The 13,832-nt window shown below is 36.0% G+C and overlaps 1 protein-coding gene across 3 annotated transcripts; it reads right to left on the reverse strand.

The window, feature by feature from the left end:
- Nucleotides 1-7,067: 7,067 nt before the first annotated feature.
- Nucleotides 7,068-13,476, reverse strand: LOC149185645 (DEAD-box ATP-dependent RNA helicase 20-like). 3 transcript variants are annotated; one of them, XM_089410751.1, is made up of 10 exons: nucleotides 13,264-13,476; nucleotides 12,905-13,170; nucleotides 10,567-10,746; nucleotides 10,253-10,414; nucleotides 9,918-10,072; nucleotides 9,157-9,249; nucleotides 8,910-8,995; nucleotides 8,580-8,806; nucleotides 7,498-7,728; nucleotides 7,068-7,388 (listed from the first exon to the last, which is right to left on the reverse strand). In XM_089410751.1, the coding sequence occupies exons 1-10, from the start codon at nucleotides 13,317-13,319 to the stop codon at nucleotides 7,330-7,332; spliced, it is 1,515 nt and encodes a 504-aa protein (XP_089266877.1). In that variant the 5' UTR covers nucleotides 13,320-13,476; the 3' UTR covers nucleotides 7,068-7,329. The 3 variants fall into 3 exon arrangements, with proteins under 3 accessions (XP_089266877.1, XP_089266879.1, XP_089266878.1); XM_089410753.1 differs by lacking the exon at nucleotides 7,068-7,388 and adding an exon at nucleotides 8,087-8,183 and having other exon boundaries at nucleotides 7,543-7,728; XM_089410752.1 differs by lacking the exon at nucleotides 7,068-7,388 and adding an exon at nucleotides 7,987-8,183 and having other exon boundaries at nucleotides 7,543-7,728.
- Between the last annotated feature and the right edge of the window lie 356 nt (nucleotides 13,477-13,832).

The following is a 13,832-nucleotide window of genomic DNA, read 5'->3' on the forward strand; positions in this document are numbered from 1 at the left end:
ATAAATGTTCTTTCCCAATTTTCCCCCACCATTACGAGCAAGTACCTCTTTATTTTTGTGAAACTCGAGGAAGATAGCATATGCTTGTCTTATATGCTCATCCGTCGAATGAGTCCTTCAAAGTATTTTTAATGAACCTTAGAGTCCTTCGGAGTTCTTTCGCGTAAAGTTTTAACAAGCCCAGAGAAAGTAAAGCTTTCATTTTTAGGGAGTCGGGAAGAAAACATAAATAGATTCTGTGATTTTTCCTAAATTTAGTCTCTCAAGCCTGGAAAAGGATAAATTAATGCAAGAGAGAATTCTATTGACCATGATTAGTCAACGTATACTTTTTTCGTAAATTTAGTCTCTCAAGCCTGGAAAAGGGTAAAATAACGTAGGATAGAACTCTATTGACCGTGATTAGTCAACGTATACATTTTTTGTAAATAGTCTAATTCAATTCGTAAAAGGGTTAAACTTATACTAAATAGACGACTGTTCATTTACTTTTACGAGTTTGAATTGTCAAATACTCGACAACCTTTTCATGTTTAGGGAGTCTGAAAATGGCTTAAAGAGAATTCCAGTGTTTCACTTTTTCGTAAGTTTTAACAAATTTTAAAAAGGGATAAAAATGTACTTATCACCAAAATGATTCATTTTCGTAATTAACTTTTGTTTTGCACATTTAAATTCAAAAATCATCGTAACTGCTCAAAAACATAATAAAAACATTAAAATTTTGAATTTTCAAAAGCCAAAGGCAAAAATTAATATTTTAATTGGCCTAAAACGCGCTTATAAAAGTCCAAAAAGTGTAAGGCAAAAAAAAAAAAAAAAACCATTTGAGACCTATTGAGAGTGCATTTTTACCAAAAACTTCGGAGGTGGATTCTGACCAAACCGGTGGACCAAATCACGAACTGTTTTTTCCAGGTAAGAGATCTTTTCATTATCTTTGTTTTGATTGCTTACATTTTTCTTTTCACCGTAAATTTAGTGTTTTTAGGGGGCTTTATTAATTCAAAAATCGTCCTCGGTGTGCGCATTTCCTCCTCGTCGGGTATGTGCACACCGACTCTTTTTATTACACTAAAAAAATTCAATTTGTGCAGTTATTCATATAGGAACCGCGCAAATCCGCACTCTTTGTAAAAAGGGGCCCCACACAGTGCCAAGGTTTTTGAAAAAAAAAACAATAAAACACCCAAATTTTTTCAAAACTTATCACAATGATTTCTAATCATCCTCCGTAGTTATTTTGAAGGTTTTAAATTGCAAAAATGGAATGGAGGGAGAGAGAACATGAAGATCAAAATGCAACAGCTTTGAATAACCTAAAAACACTACAGGGCTTAAGAAATTGTGGTTTATACAAATTTTTCATGATCCTGGGTATGAAGGCTTAGTTAGATCTGCTGGTAAGGATGGTAAGAACATAGAGTGTTTATGAAGAGTGTTTCCATATTAGATTATAGACTTACCATAAATGCAGATAACATCTATTTCCTCCCTGGGATTTCACGTCATAGGGTTGATATTTCTTTATATGGGCAAAGACGAAGTGGAGAAACAATGGCAACTTACCTAAAGCAACAATGTTTTCAACAGACCCAACGCAAAAATGGAGGGTTGACATCAAAACCATTGAGAGACTTCCATTGAGGACCATTGCTTTCACTATTGCACGATTGTGTGGAAGTGCAACGCCTCATTTGCTCACTAAGGCTCAAACGCAGATTTTTGTGGAGTGTTCACAACCTACCATATTCCACTAGTGTGAGGGGGTTGTTGTTGTCAATCTCAAAGGGAAACTGACTAGAGTTAACACTGACAAACTCAAACTTTGGGTTTGGTGTTATCGTCGTCTAATTTGCTATGGAGAGGATCCCTCTTCTTGCCCCACAGGTATCTATAGATGCAGGAGGACCTCGAGATTCTTGTGTGCTAAAGTGGGTTACATTGATGGCACGCCACGAAGGTGGTGATGACCCAACAGTGATACACACTCCTAACTTTTTTGGGTGATTGGAACACCAAATCATCATATACAAGCATGGATTACACTGGTGATCTAGATATCCCACTTCTTGTCGGAATGCAGTGGTGTGACATAGGTAAAAATTTCACATTTTGGTTATGTTTTTATATTTTTTTGTGTTTTGGAATCCAAAACTAACTATCCAAAATAATCATGCAGTTGTGGGCCCTGTTAGACCAACAACACTATCGCTTTGACAGGCGTGGTGAGCAACTAGCAACTCCTGTGGTACATAACCAAGATGCAGCAGAGGCTTTCACTGAGCTTGAGCACAACTTGGAGAAATTGGCTATGGATATCCCAAATGTTGGGATCAATGATTTCCCTCTTCGTTACCAGAGGCATATCATGGGAGTTCTTGGGCCGATCAGTCGCTTGCTACAAGAAGTAGCTTGCGCCATCATGAAGATATTATGCCCTGACATAAACAATCCATATTTTAAGTTATTAGGAATAGACTCGTGATCTATATAATCTACTAGGGTCTTTAAGGATCTCATTCTTACCTTTCATTAGTCACCACAAATTATTATTATGTCAAAGGCTAAGTATGTTGCTTAGAAAGGAGTGCTCATCATATATTAAAAAATGGACATATAGTATGGATAGCACCCATCCCTCTTCCCATCTAAATGTTCCTCATTGAACATCGTGTGTCTTTTTAGGGCATTGTTATTCACACATATTGTCCCATGCAAAGGTCGTTGTTTTTCCCCTTAAAAACTTGAAGGAGAAGAATTTTGATTTTCAAACTTCATAATTTTACAAGGATAAGCTTAATCATAGCTCTATTGGTTATATTTTTATAGTCCATTCCCAACCATTTGGGTATGGAACTCGTGTTAACCATTGTTGATCACATTATACTAAACTTTAAGCTACAAATATTCCTTGTTTAAGAGGAGTCATAGGATTTATGTGCATGGACAGTTTTACTTCATTATATATTAGGTTAGAGATTTGACATGTTCAAGATCTCTACTTAAAACTTTGTTGGGATAAGGTCATTGAGTTGCTTTCTAAATCTTAGATTTTGATATTTTTTACTCAAAATGATATTATAATATATAAATCTAAGCCCTTATAGGTGCCTGTTCTTGCAACAAGGATGTCCCTCTAAACCCTATAAATCCATTCCAAACTTGCTATTTGGTGAGGGAAAACTTGAACAATCGACTCCTTTATCACCATTAGAAGAGTTGGATGACGAGAAAAATCAAAGTGATGCTTACTTTATTCAATTCCTAAATGTGATCTTTCAAATATGTTTGTTTTAGATCCATAATTGATGATATGCAAGCATTAATAAAAACATGCACCATCTCTTAATATATTTTTTAATCCCAAAATTTGACATCAAATAGTCAACATTTAACCATCATTTATTTCATTTGTGTTTTTCATAACACAAGCATAACTCAGATGTGGAATGAACGTGGATTGAAGAAAAAGATGGAATTTCACACTTCATCAACATGTTTCACATGAATTTGGTATTAGGTGTATGTCCATTAACCAATGTTTAATGGGCGTATGATGAAAATTTGTCCATGTGATTATAGTGAGTTTTGCTATGTTAAATGGTGTTTGGATATTGAATATTTGGCATCACTATTATGATGTATAAGCAACAATAAGAAGATTCATATTTTTTTATTTGATTGATGTTTTTAACATCACTTCACATTAGATTTTGACCTCAAATGTAGTAGTGTATGAAAATGCATATCATGTATCTTTATGATAACTCTCGACACCCTTGGCCATGAAAAATGTTACTGTGTGCTTGTATGTTTCATTGCATTTTAATTAGCACACTAGTGCATGCATTTTAATTAATTTGGTGCCTATCGTATGGCTGAAGTGTGGGTAGGTTTACACAATCAATCACCTTATTAATCCATTGTACGTTTGCTCAACGTGTTTGGGATGAAGCAAAATCTCTAACTAGTGGGTGTTTGGAAAGGGCGCACAATGGAGAACTAATTTAGATTATGGTTTGAAATAGAAGACTAAAATATCAGTGTGTTTCCCTTTGTCGTGACTTGGGCGCCTCATACACTCATTAAGGACAAGGTTATACCTTTCCAAGCAATATAACAAATAAGAACTTGCTATCAAGGTATATAGGCATTTCCTAAAGAAAAGAACATACTTTGGTGTGAGAATTTGTTCATTTTTATTTAAAATTGGATCTAAATTATGGCCTCAAATGCATTAACCATTAACGCTTCGCATTATTCATCTTCCACAACCATCATCCATGTTGCTAATGTGTATTTTTCTCTCAATTAACCATGCCTCAATTACATCATTAAAGTTGGTCGGGTAAAAAGATTTGTTATTTAATTTATTTTAACATCCCTTAATAACCTTAACCATCCCTTTCTCAACAATGTTAACCAAAGACCGTCACCAAATGTTAAATTTGTAACGATATAAACGCAAATCTGTTCATAACAATACCACTAGTTATTGGTTATGGACCATGCTAACATCCATGCCCAACACCCTCAAATTTCGTGATTAAATTTGAGAACGGTAAAAGATAAAACAGTGATCATTTTTCAGTTTTTAACACAATGTTCTCATTTCAAAAAGCACATCCCCACAAAAAATCTTCATCAAAAATTGTTATGGTGAAACTCCAAACAAAATAATTGTTAAAAAGACTGAAGTATAACAACCGTTTCCAAACATTGTAAAGCATTTACTTACCTTGAAAAATGGATTATGTATCCTATTGCATGTGAATTGTTTGTTTGCATGTCTCACACACTGAATAACATGCTCGTATAGTCTCACACACGCACTTTTCCCTGTGCATGCCTCACACACTCGATAACATGCTCATCACGCCATTGGCAGTTGCATTTTCAACATTCTAACTTGTAACAACACTTCTTGCGAACCCAATATCTTACCTGACTCTTGCTAAACTCCCCTCCTAACATTTTCATCAATTGTCAAGTACCACACCCGAAAAAGCAAGTGTATGCTACGCCAATCATAGTCTCCTATTCGACACCCTTCAAGCCAATAAAGAAGTACCACACCCGAAAAAGTAAGTGTATGCTACGCCAATCATGGTCTCCTATTGAACACCCTTCAAGCCCGTAAGCAAGGAACATGATTAACCATGGCATTTATTTCAAGGACCCTTGTCCTCACCAACATACCTACTTTTCAACAACGATAAAATCATGCCTAGCTATCTTACCTACTTTTCAACAACAACGATAAAATCATGCCGAGCCAAATTTACAAAGGGTTTGCATAACCAACAACTTGGCAATTATGTGTATTACAACATTACTTACAACCATATACACTTCTTATATATCACTTAAAACATAGAAAAAAAATTACAAAAATATAACGTCGCTACTTCCATGTTTGCCCACGTCCATCCAAACTATCTTCACTTTCAAACAGAGGTTCACAAGTTGAAGCAAATGTAAATACAAAAATGCAACGTTGGTACTTCAATGTTTAAACACTTCCATCCAAACTATCTACAGCACTTCCATGTGTGAACATATCCATCCAAACTATCTTCAGCACTTTCAAACATAGAGGTGCACAAGTTGAACCAAATGTGTAAATACAAAAATGTAACGTTGGTAATTGCATCCCCAAACTATCTTCAGCATTTTTCTACTTGTAATCTTGGAACATAATTATAGCCCGTCACTCTAAGCCTTTCTACTCAACAATCAAAATGTGCATCTCTTCGATTTCTATTCAACCACACAAAAAAAAAGTACTCGCAAAATAAAATCCATTCAACTAACCCAGCAGGGCAATCGGCATACACAAATTCAGTCAAGATGGTGGAACAAAGCCCTCAACGATGTAAGACTTCACTCTCAACAATGTGACTTCACTCTCAGCAATCTATTGTATTCTGGCCGTGTGACTTGTATAAAGTCTTCCACAACCATTTGTTCATCGGTGCAAGACTTCACTCTCAACAATGTATTATATTCCACGTGCGCCCAATGGTCACGCACATCCAGTAACTATATGCTTCGAACGTGTTTTTCCAAGTCTTCATAAACAAGATTCAAATCTCTGTAAACAGATTTTTCAGATATTTTATAAACAAAGCAAAGAGAAAACAGTTTACAAAAAAGTCTATTTACAATGTATGCATTTCCTATCTTGATATTTTTTATTTAAAGTCGATTTTAAAATTAAAACATAATATAAAGAACCATAAAAATCGTCTCCAAACAACTCATTTTTAATTTTCTACACCCAAAAAACAACACCAATATACAATATGCATGTTTATAGTTTTCGCTTAATAGGGTATGATTCAAGCGATATAGGATGTAATGGTTCCATCATGAGCTGTAACTAGTATAAAACCTCTGACATGCACCGACTCTGTTATGGCAAGCGCTGAAATTGTTGTTAACATCTTGATGATAACACCAAAAGTATGTAACTCTGCTGATTCAAGATTCATCAGTTACATTGGAGTATGGTATAAATATGCAACAGATATATAGCACTCCTGAGAATAGTATAAATATACAATAGATATATATCACTCCTGGTTTAGTTTGTGGATTATTATATATAATGCATACCCATATAGAGAAAAATATACAGATAACACTAGAATTGTGTAGACCTGTGCATGTTCCTTTGTGAAATTCATCATGCATGGGAAAGTCGACAGCTGAGCACTACACTCATCTGCTGAAAATCAAAGTCAGTATAGACTTACTGCGCTATAGAAAGCACATGTAGATTTTTTATGTTAAAATTGAAAATAGCCATAGAACCTTGGAGTTATCGACTAAAGTTGTGCTTTTAACGACAATAGTATAAAGTTATCAACCGACCGACCAATGAAAAAGTACATTCAGACTGAGGACGAGATACTTATCTCACACGTCATTGTTAATCATAATTACATCGATCAAAGGAACTTCCTAAACTAAAACGGGGGCTTAAAATTCCTGCACGCCAGAGTTAGAAGGTTCGCGGTCAGAGAGCATAGTGCTTTTACCTACGATACCAAAACCAGGTCTTTGATACAACAAAAAGAATGCTTGCAGATTATATAAAAACAAAAATTTAGTGAGTCAGTGATTCTCTAGCTGATCTTTACATTTTCTCTTACAAAAATGGTAGACATGGAAATGTCCTTCCATGTTTTTCAGAGATGACGAATTTTTCCATTTCTAAAATTTCAAACTTATTATGGTACAAAATATTTAATGATTCAAATGAACCGCTTAAGAGGGCACAGCCACAAATCATCCATCATTTGAATAGAAGATGGGCACAGTCTATCTTCCCCATGACTGATTTCCGGAACCTCTCCAACGGTCCCTAAACCCTCCATAACCTGGTAGAGAATTACGTAGTCAGCTAAACATCCATCTATTTAATGATAAATTATTAATATAAATCACCAATATTATGTCAAAACAATAAAACCAGGCCTGTAACTGTACCTCCACTAGCTGCAGCGCTTCGACCCATCTCAGCCAGACTGGGGCTAATAGATTGTCCTGCTTCTTCGAGTACTTTTATCAGATCCTTAGCAAACCTTGCATTTGCAGCAGTGAAGTATGTATATGCCTTGCCCTTGGCACCAGCTCGTCCAGTACGGCCAATACGATGCACATAATCCTCCATGGAGCCAGGAAAATCATAGTTGATGACACATTTTATATCCTTCACATCTGCAACGATCACCAAATGGAAAATAGGTCATCTCTATCTATTACTAAGAAGAAAAATGTTATATTTGGCAATAGATGTAGTATATTCTATCCCTGCACCCAACATAAGAATATACCTGATGCATAAATGAACTCTCAGACTACAGGCCTGATTTAATAGTATTGGCTTTCTATGTTTCCCAAGTAGATCCAATTGGGTGATATAGGTATGGCCCTAATAAAATGTCCATATGCAAGACAAAAGCATAGAACAATCACCATGAAATAAGAAACCATGCTTCAATAATGCAAATCCTATTACACAGTCCAAGAAAGGCTTGCCATCTGACAGTAGACTACAGCAAAATCTGCCACGTACGGGAGAAAAGTCACATGCTGCAAAAGCCAATCAGGTTGCACTAGAAAGCCAGCTCCATAAATTTGGACCAGAGCAATGGCGGCGGCAACGAGGTTCCCTGCCATCAAACATAGGAGTTGTATTCAACCGCCGCCAAGCTACAATCCATGCTTCGGAATAACCACTAGCAGCCCAGAATCCCCAACTTGAAAAAATCAACCCCCTAAATTTCAATCAATGCATTATTTCTGCACCCCTCCCCCCCCCAACTTGTAACGATCAGCCCACTGAGAATATCAAATAATTTCAGTTCTAATCCCCAATAACATGTCAATTCAGCTCCTGGAGCTAAAGACAAGAAGTTTGGATCTACATAGCTGATCCTATAATCAACCTCCTCTATTCTAAAAAATAAAGAGATGAACCGTGAATAGGTAATAAAAAACAACCTTGTAAACATTCTGGTGTACAAAAAGTGAACTTTCGATTCTTTAATACATCAATTTCTACATACCCAAGCCTCGTGCAGCAACATCGGTAGCAGTCATAATAGGGCTCTTTCCAGCCTTAAATTCTGATAAGACCCAGTCTCTCTCAGCTTGGCTTTTATCTCCATGAATTGATAGTGCTGGCCATCCATCCATACGAAGTTTCCTAGTAACTTGGTCACAGCCTTTTTTAGTTTCCAAAAAGATAAGCAAGCGGCTACCATCCATGATCTCCTCTAAGAGATGTATTAACCTGAAAGAGAAATGTCTTAATTCATGGGTGCATTTGCACAGCTAAAAAGCAAAACGATAGTCAGTATATACTATAAACTGCACATAGGCAGGATAAACTGCACCTTGTATACTTCTCATGTTCAGAAACAATCTCCACAATTTGCTCAATAGCATGGTTTGCCTTGAGTTCTTGTGAGCCAATTATTACCTAGAAAGACATAAAACTTCATACAGCTTTAGCAGGAATTGGAAAACCTCCAATAGACTCCAATAATAATAAAGTTGCAAACATAACAGAGACCATCACTTGCCACCCAAGAAAAGCAGAGCTCAGTTTTATTACATGCAGACTTGTAGAAAAGAAACCACCTTGTACGGATTATGCAGAGATTGTCTAGCAAGAAGCTCGACTTCCTTTGGCCAAGTTGCACTCCAGTATAATGTCTGCCGATCTGGCCGAATCTGCATACCAGGGAAGATTCAGAATTGGTTACAACAGACACCAAATAGCTCTGATGTCAAAGAGGAGAAATAATGCAGGAAGGTAGGTTAATTAAAGTTTAAACATTTTCCAGCAGATAAACATGGATTACAGAAAGATCCGCAAAAGCTGGTCCATACCCCAGGGAAAAGTTCTACTAACTAATAATTCACTGCCATCACAAACAAGGTCCTTTTCATTAAGGCACCGATATAAAGTCCATACATACACGTGCGTGTGTGTGCTGTTCAAAGTTACAATTGTCTCGAAACCATGGACATGAACTTACATTTCTAGACGCTACTTATATTAATGAATTCTACTGTGAATAATCAAAATCAAAATGAGACATTGCTGCTCCCAAAACAAATATTCAAAACCCACAGTTCAGGTTTCAATACGAACATTCTTCCTGAGCCAGGAAAGGACAAAATCGATAAAAATAATAATAAAACAAAAAAATAAGCTTTTTATGGTGTTTTTATATTGCATTCTTAACTACTAATGAAAACAGCTTTGATATCTGAGTCAAAAGTAATGGAAATCAATATTAAAGCCACAAAACATGTCATATTGAAAAGTTTACGAGTGTGCAATTTATCCTGTGTAACTAAGCCTATGGTATATATTAAATGGCAACGATACATACTTGAGAAACAATTTTTTTTATCTGTGGTTCAAAACCCATGTCTAGCATACGATCAGCTTCATCTAACACAAGATATGTCACTCTTCGCAAGTTTGTATTTTGTGACTCCAACATATCGATTAACCGGCCCGGAGTTGCAATGACAATCTCAACCCCTAAATCCAAACGAGGGAAGAATAAAATTAGCAATTCAGAGTGACATCCAAAGGTTTGAGAACATATAAACAGTGAAGGCAATGAAACAATAAAACATAAACGATCAGGATCTGCGAATACATAAAAGGCTTAGAGAGATGCTACAAATTCTAATATTTGTAGCATGCAAAGTAACCTACCTTTCGAAAGATCTCGTACTTGTGGACCTTTAGGAGCACCTCCATATATACACGTATTCTTGATTTTTGACGATGCCCCAAATTTAGTTGCCTCTTGCTGGATCTGGACAGCAAGCTCACGTGTAGGTGCTAACACTAAGACAATAGGCCCATCTCCTGGAGCTGATATATGACAACAAGCAATAGCATTTAATATGTAGCCATGTACGGTAGGTAGGGAGGAAAATTACATCACAGTAAAAGGGCCAAGGAGGAGATAAGTCTCTAGACAGTTTAAAGCTGAAAGTTTAAAGCTGAAAGACGCAATAACAAACCTAAATAAGGTTGAGCATTAACATGAACAATAGCAGGTAAAAGATATGCCAGTGTCTTCCCAGAGCCTGTCTCAGCAATACCAATTAAATCCCGCCCTTTCAAAGCCATAGGCCATCCTTGAGCTTGAATAGGTGTTGGCTCCGTAAAGCCTGCCTTTACAACCTCTTCAAGAACATACTCTGACAAAAAAATAAATACCCGCAATTCAAAAATTAGCATAATTTTTCTTACATCCCAGAAATGTCTTGAAACCACAATTTTGATAATCAGTAAAATCTGACAGCCAAACTAGATATAGAAAGGCCTGAGCTTTGACTGTTGCTCAACGATCCTATTTTACACATTTCAAATTTTTAGGTTGGATAGAAATCATAAAATATAGGGCAACCAAGTCCAATTCAAGAAGGCCAAAAGACAAATTTCTAAATTTATCCTGCATTCATGTACAATTCAACATAGCATACAAGGAATCATCAATCATCAATACACAGACATGTTAACATGTCGGGTACTTTTAACTAAGATAACAATAAGAGAAACTCTTCCGAATACTAAATACATTCAAAAATAATGATTATATGATTTCTTTATATACCTATTTAGACATTGATTATATGATTTCTTTATATACTTATTTAGACATTGCACATGTGGCCCATTACTTATTAAGCCAACCATATTACATAATTATTTACACCTAACATGGGCATTTAACCCCATAAATGTTACCCTTTGGAATCATATCATATACATTTAACCCCTTATATTCCCTAGGGTCATATCATAATACATCCTTAAAAAAAACCTTTGAAATATGAAAACAATCATAGTGGGAAAGGATCTTAAAAAAATATTACAAAGAATAGGAAATTGACACATTAATATCATACAATAAAGTATCTACAGATTTTGCAAAACAGTCACTTCTCAGGGATGGGCAACAGAGTCTCGCCGGAGAATACAAGGTCAACGCATAGAAGCACTACAACAACCCTTTTTATCATGTCAACCTTCAATAGCAATCCCTCATAGCAACTCAGGAACGTGGGAATTAGAAGGAAAGTAGTGCTGTGCTGCAATTTAAATTCAGCAAAGACAGACACACAGCCAAGGAATGTTACACGTCCTCTAACTTTGCACTTGTGCTGACGAAAATCCCTACTTCTAATTCATGGTAGAATTAATCTAGATTGCCATCCTATCATTGCCTATTATTTAGAGAGGAAACTGGAGCAAAGTAGAAGAATAATTTAACCTTCCAGCACAAACGCTTAGCTAACAAGGATGGTTGAAACTCTCCTCTTAGAAGGAGAGCAAGAGAGTAGTTGAATGCCGTGATGTAAAAAATTAATCTCAGAAACAGTCAAACAGGAAAACTTCACACACAAAAAATCCACGTGCAAGGAAGTTTGAACAATTTAATCCAATCACAAAGGAAAAGGTGCACAATAGAAGACAAGACTAAGTCAACTGAAAATTTCAGGGATTAAGTGCGGATGAAGCTTATAATCAAAATCAAAATCGCTTCAAGGAGTCCAGGTCCCAAAAATACTAAGTTGCAAAACCTCTAAAATTAGAGGCTAAATGTATTGTTAGATTAAAGTTACGTTAGCCAACCTTCCATAGCTTCAACAGCATTATCCCCAAGGAAATGTTTTGGGAACCAAGTTTTTCGTATGGGAGTGCAGGAGCAGAGAGACACATATGGAGGGGCATGTCGAACCATTATCAAGGAAATTTGAGGGGACTGGGACATAGAAGTTCCTAGAATAGGGTCTCATCTCTAAAAATATAAAAATAAAAATAATAATAATAATAATAATAAAACCCTAATAATAACCATAGATCCATGTAAATTCATCATTGAGCAATTAATTCTGAAAACTCACAATCTTGAAAACTGTTGAATGCACTAAATTCTGAAAGAGATATGAAATTTTACTTTCTTCAAATTATGAAGTCCAATGAGATATGAAATTTTACTTTCTTCTCCGTATAATGAAGTCCAATGAGATTGGTACCACTCACAAATATCCTAAAACAATAAATGGTAATATTTAAAAATTTAAATAAAATATAGAAAAAGTTAGATATAGGAGAATGTAATGTTATAATGTTATAATTACCGAGGTCACAAATTCCTCAAAACTCTAAACCCTATCTGTATTCTGTCTTAAAAAGTTAGACAAAATCTTTGGGGAATTCTTAAAAAGTTGTTAGACATAAAATCATTTCTTTGGGGAATAGGTGTTGGTTTTGCACCCAGGCATTCCTTTTTTGGTGGTGGGGGAATGGCTGGAAAATGAATTATGATGAAGAGACAAATATTAATAATACCTGGAAAACCTGCGTCACGAAAACTTTTGACGGGCTTGGGAACGTCCCGGCCATCGACTGTAATTTCACGTCTCTTGCGATATTCCCTGACCTCGTCTTCAGTCATGGAGGCGATGTCCTCTACCTCCTCGTAGAAATTCTTCTTAAAGGGTGCCAGGTTCTCAAAATCCTGCTTCGGCAGGGAAATGCTGTCGAAATCCCTCTTCGATCCACTCCCCTGAAAACCCCCATAATAACTTCCTCCTCCTCCACCCGCCAAGCCATCGCTGCAAAAACGCTGCAACTTTAAAACCCACTTCTACATCATAAAATAGCAAACCGTATAAAGTCATTTGCGTGATTATTTCGCTATATTTTACCTCTTCCTCTCGCGGTACGAGTTGGGATCGCCATATCTGCTGTCGTAGTGGCTCATTGCTCACAAACCCTGTCGAGAATATTAAAACCCTAAACACCCAACAGAAACAAACGGACTCCTCTGTAACTAAGAAATGTTGGATGGGACGAAAACGCCGATGTCAATCTTCGATATCAAAAGGCCTTCCTCCCCTCTAAGCCTTTCAATCCTTCTTCTCCCTTTAAATATCCTCTCTCCTCTGAATTAGATAGATCATTAATTTTTTAATTAATATATGCCATTTATGAGAGGTACGGCCTCCTTTCTCGCCATGATTTACATAAATGAAAGCCTTTTCATTAATTCTTAATCGTAAAGCTTATAGACAATAGAGTTTCTTTTTAGTTATTGAATGGCTCATTTAAGCAAATTGTTATGAAGCTATGAAGCATCAAAGAAGAGGATATAAAGTTCTTAGAACACAAGGATACTAGCTTAACCATCACCATTGTAATGGGAAAATTAATATATCAATCATGTGATCATTGTAACAAAATAAATAAATTGGGTTAACATCAATTTTTTAGTTAT

The sequence above is a fragment of the Pinus tabuliformis genome, chromosome 3_1 (assembly GCF_031772625.1).
Source record: "Pinus tabuliformis cultivar Carrire ecotype Pingquan chromosome 3_1, CPIR1, whole genome shotgun sequence".
NCBI lineage: Eukaryota > Viridiplantae > Streptophyta > Pinopsida > Pinales > Pinaceae > Pinus > Pinus tabuliformis.

Coding starts and splice junctions, on each gene's coding strand:
- LOC149185645 (XM_089410751.1), bottom strand. CDS start 13,319: ATGAGCCACTACGACAGCAGATATGGCGATCCCAACTCGTACCGCGAG. Junction 10,073..10,252: donor AGTACGAGATCTTTCGAAAG/GTAGGTTACTTT, acceptor GTTTGGATTTAG/GGGTTGAGATTGTCATTGCA. Junction 7,389..7,497: donor AAGCGCTGCAGCTAGTGGAG/GTACAGTTACAG, acceptor ATTCTCTACCAG/GTTATGGAGGGTTTAGGGAC.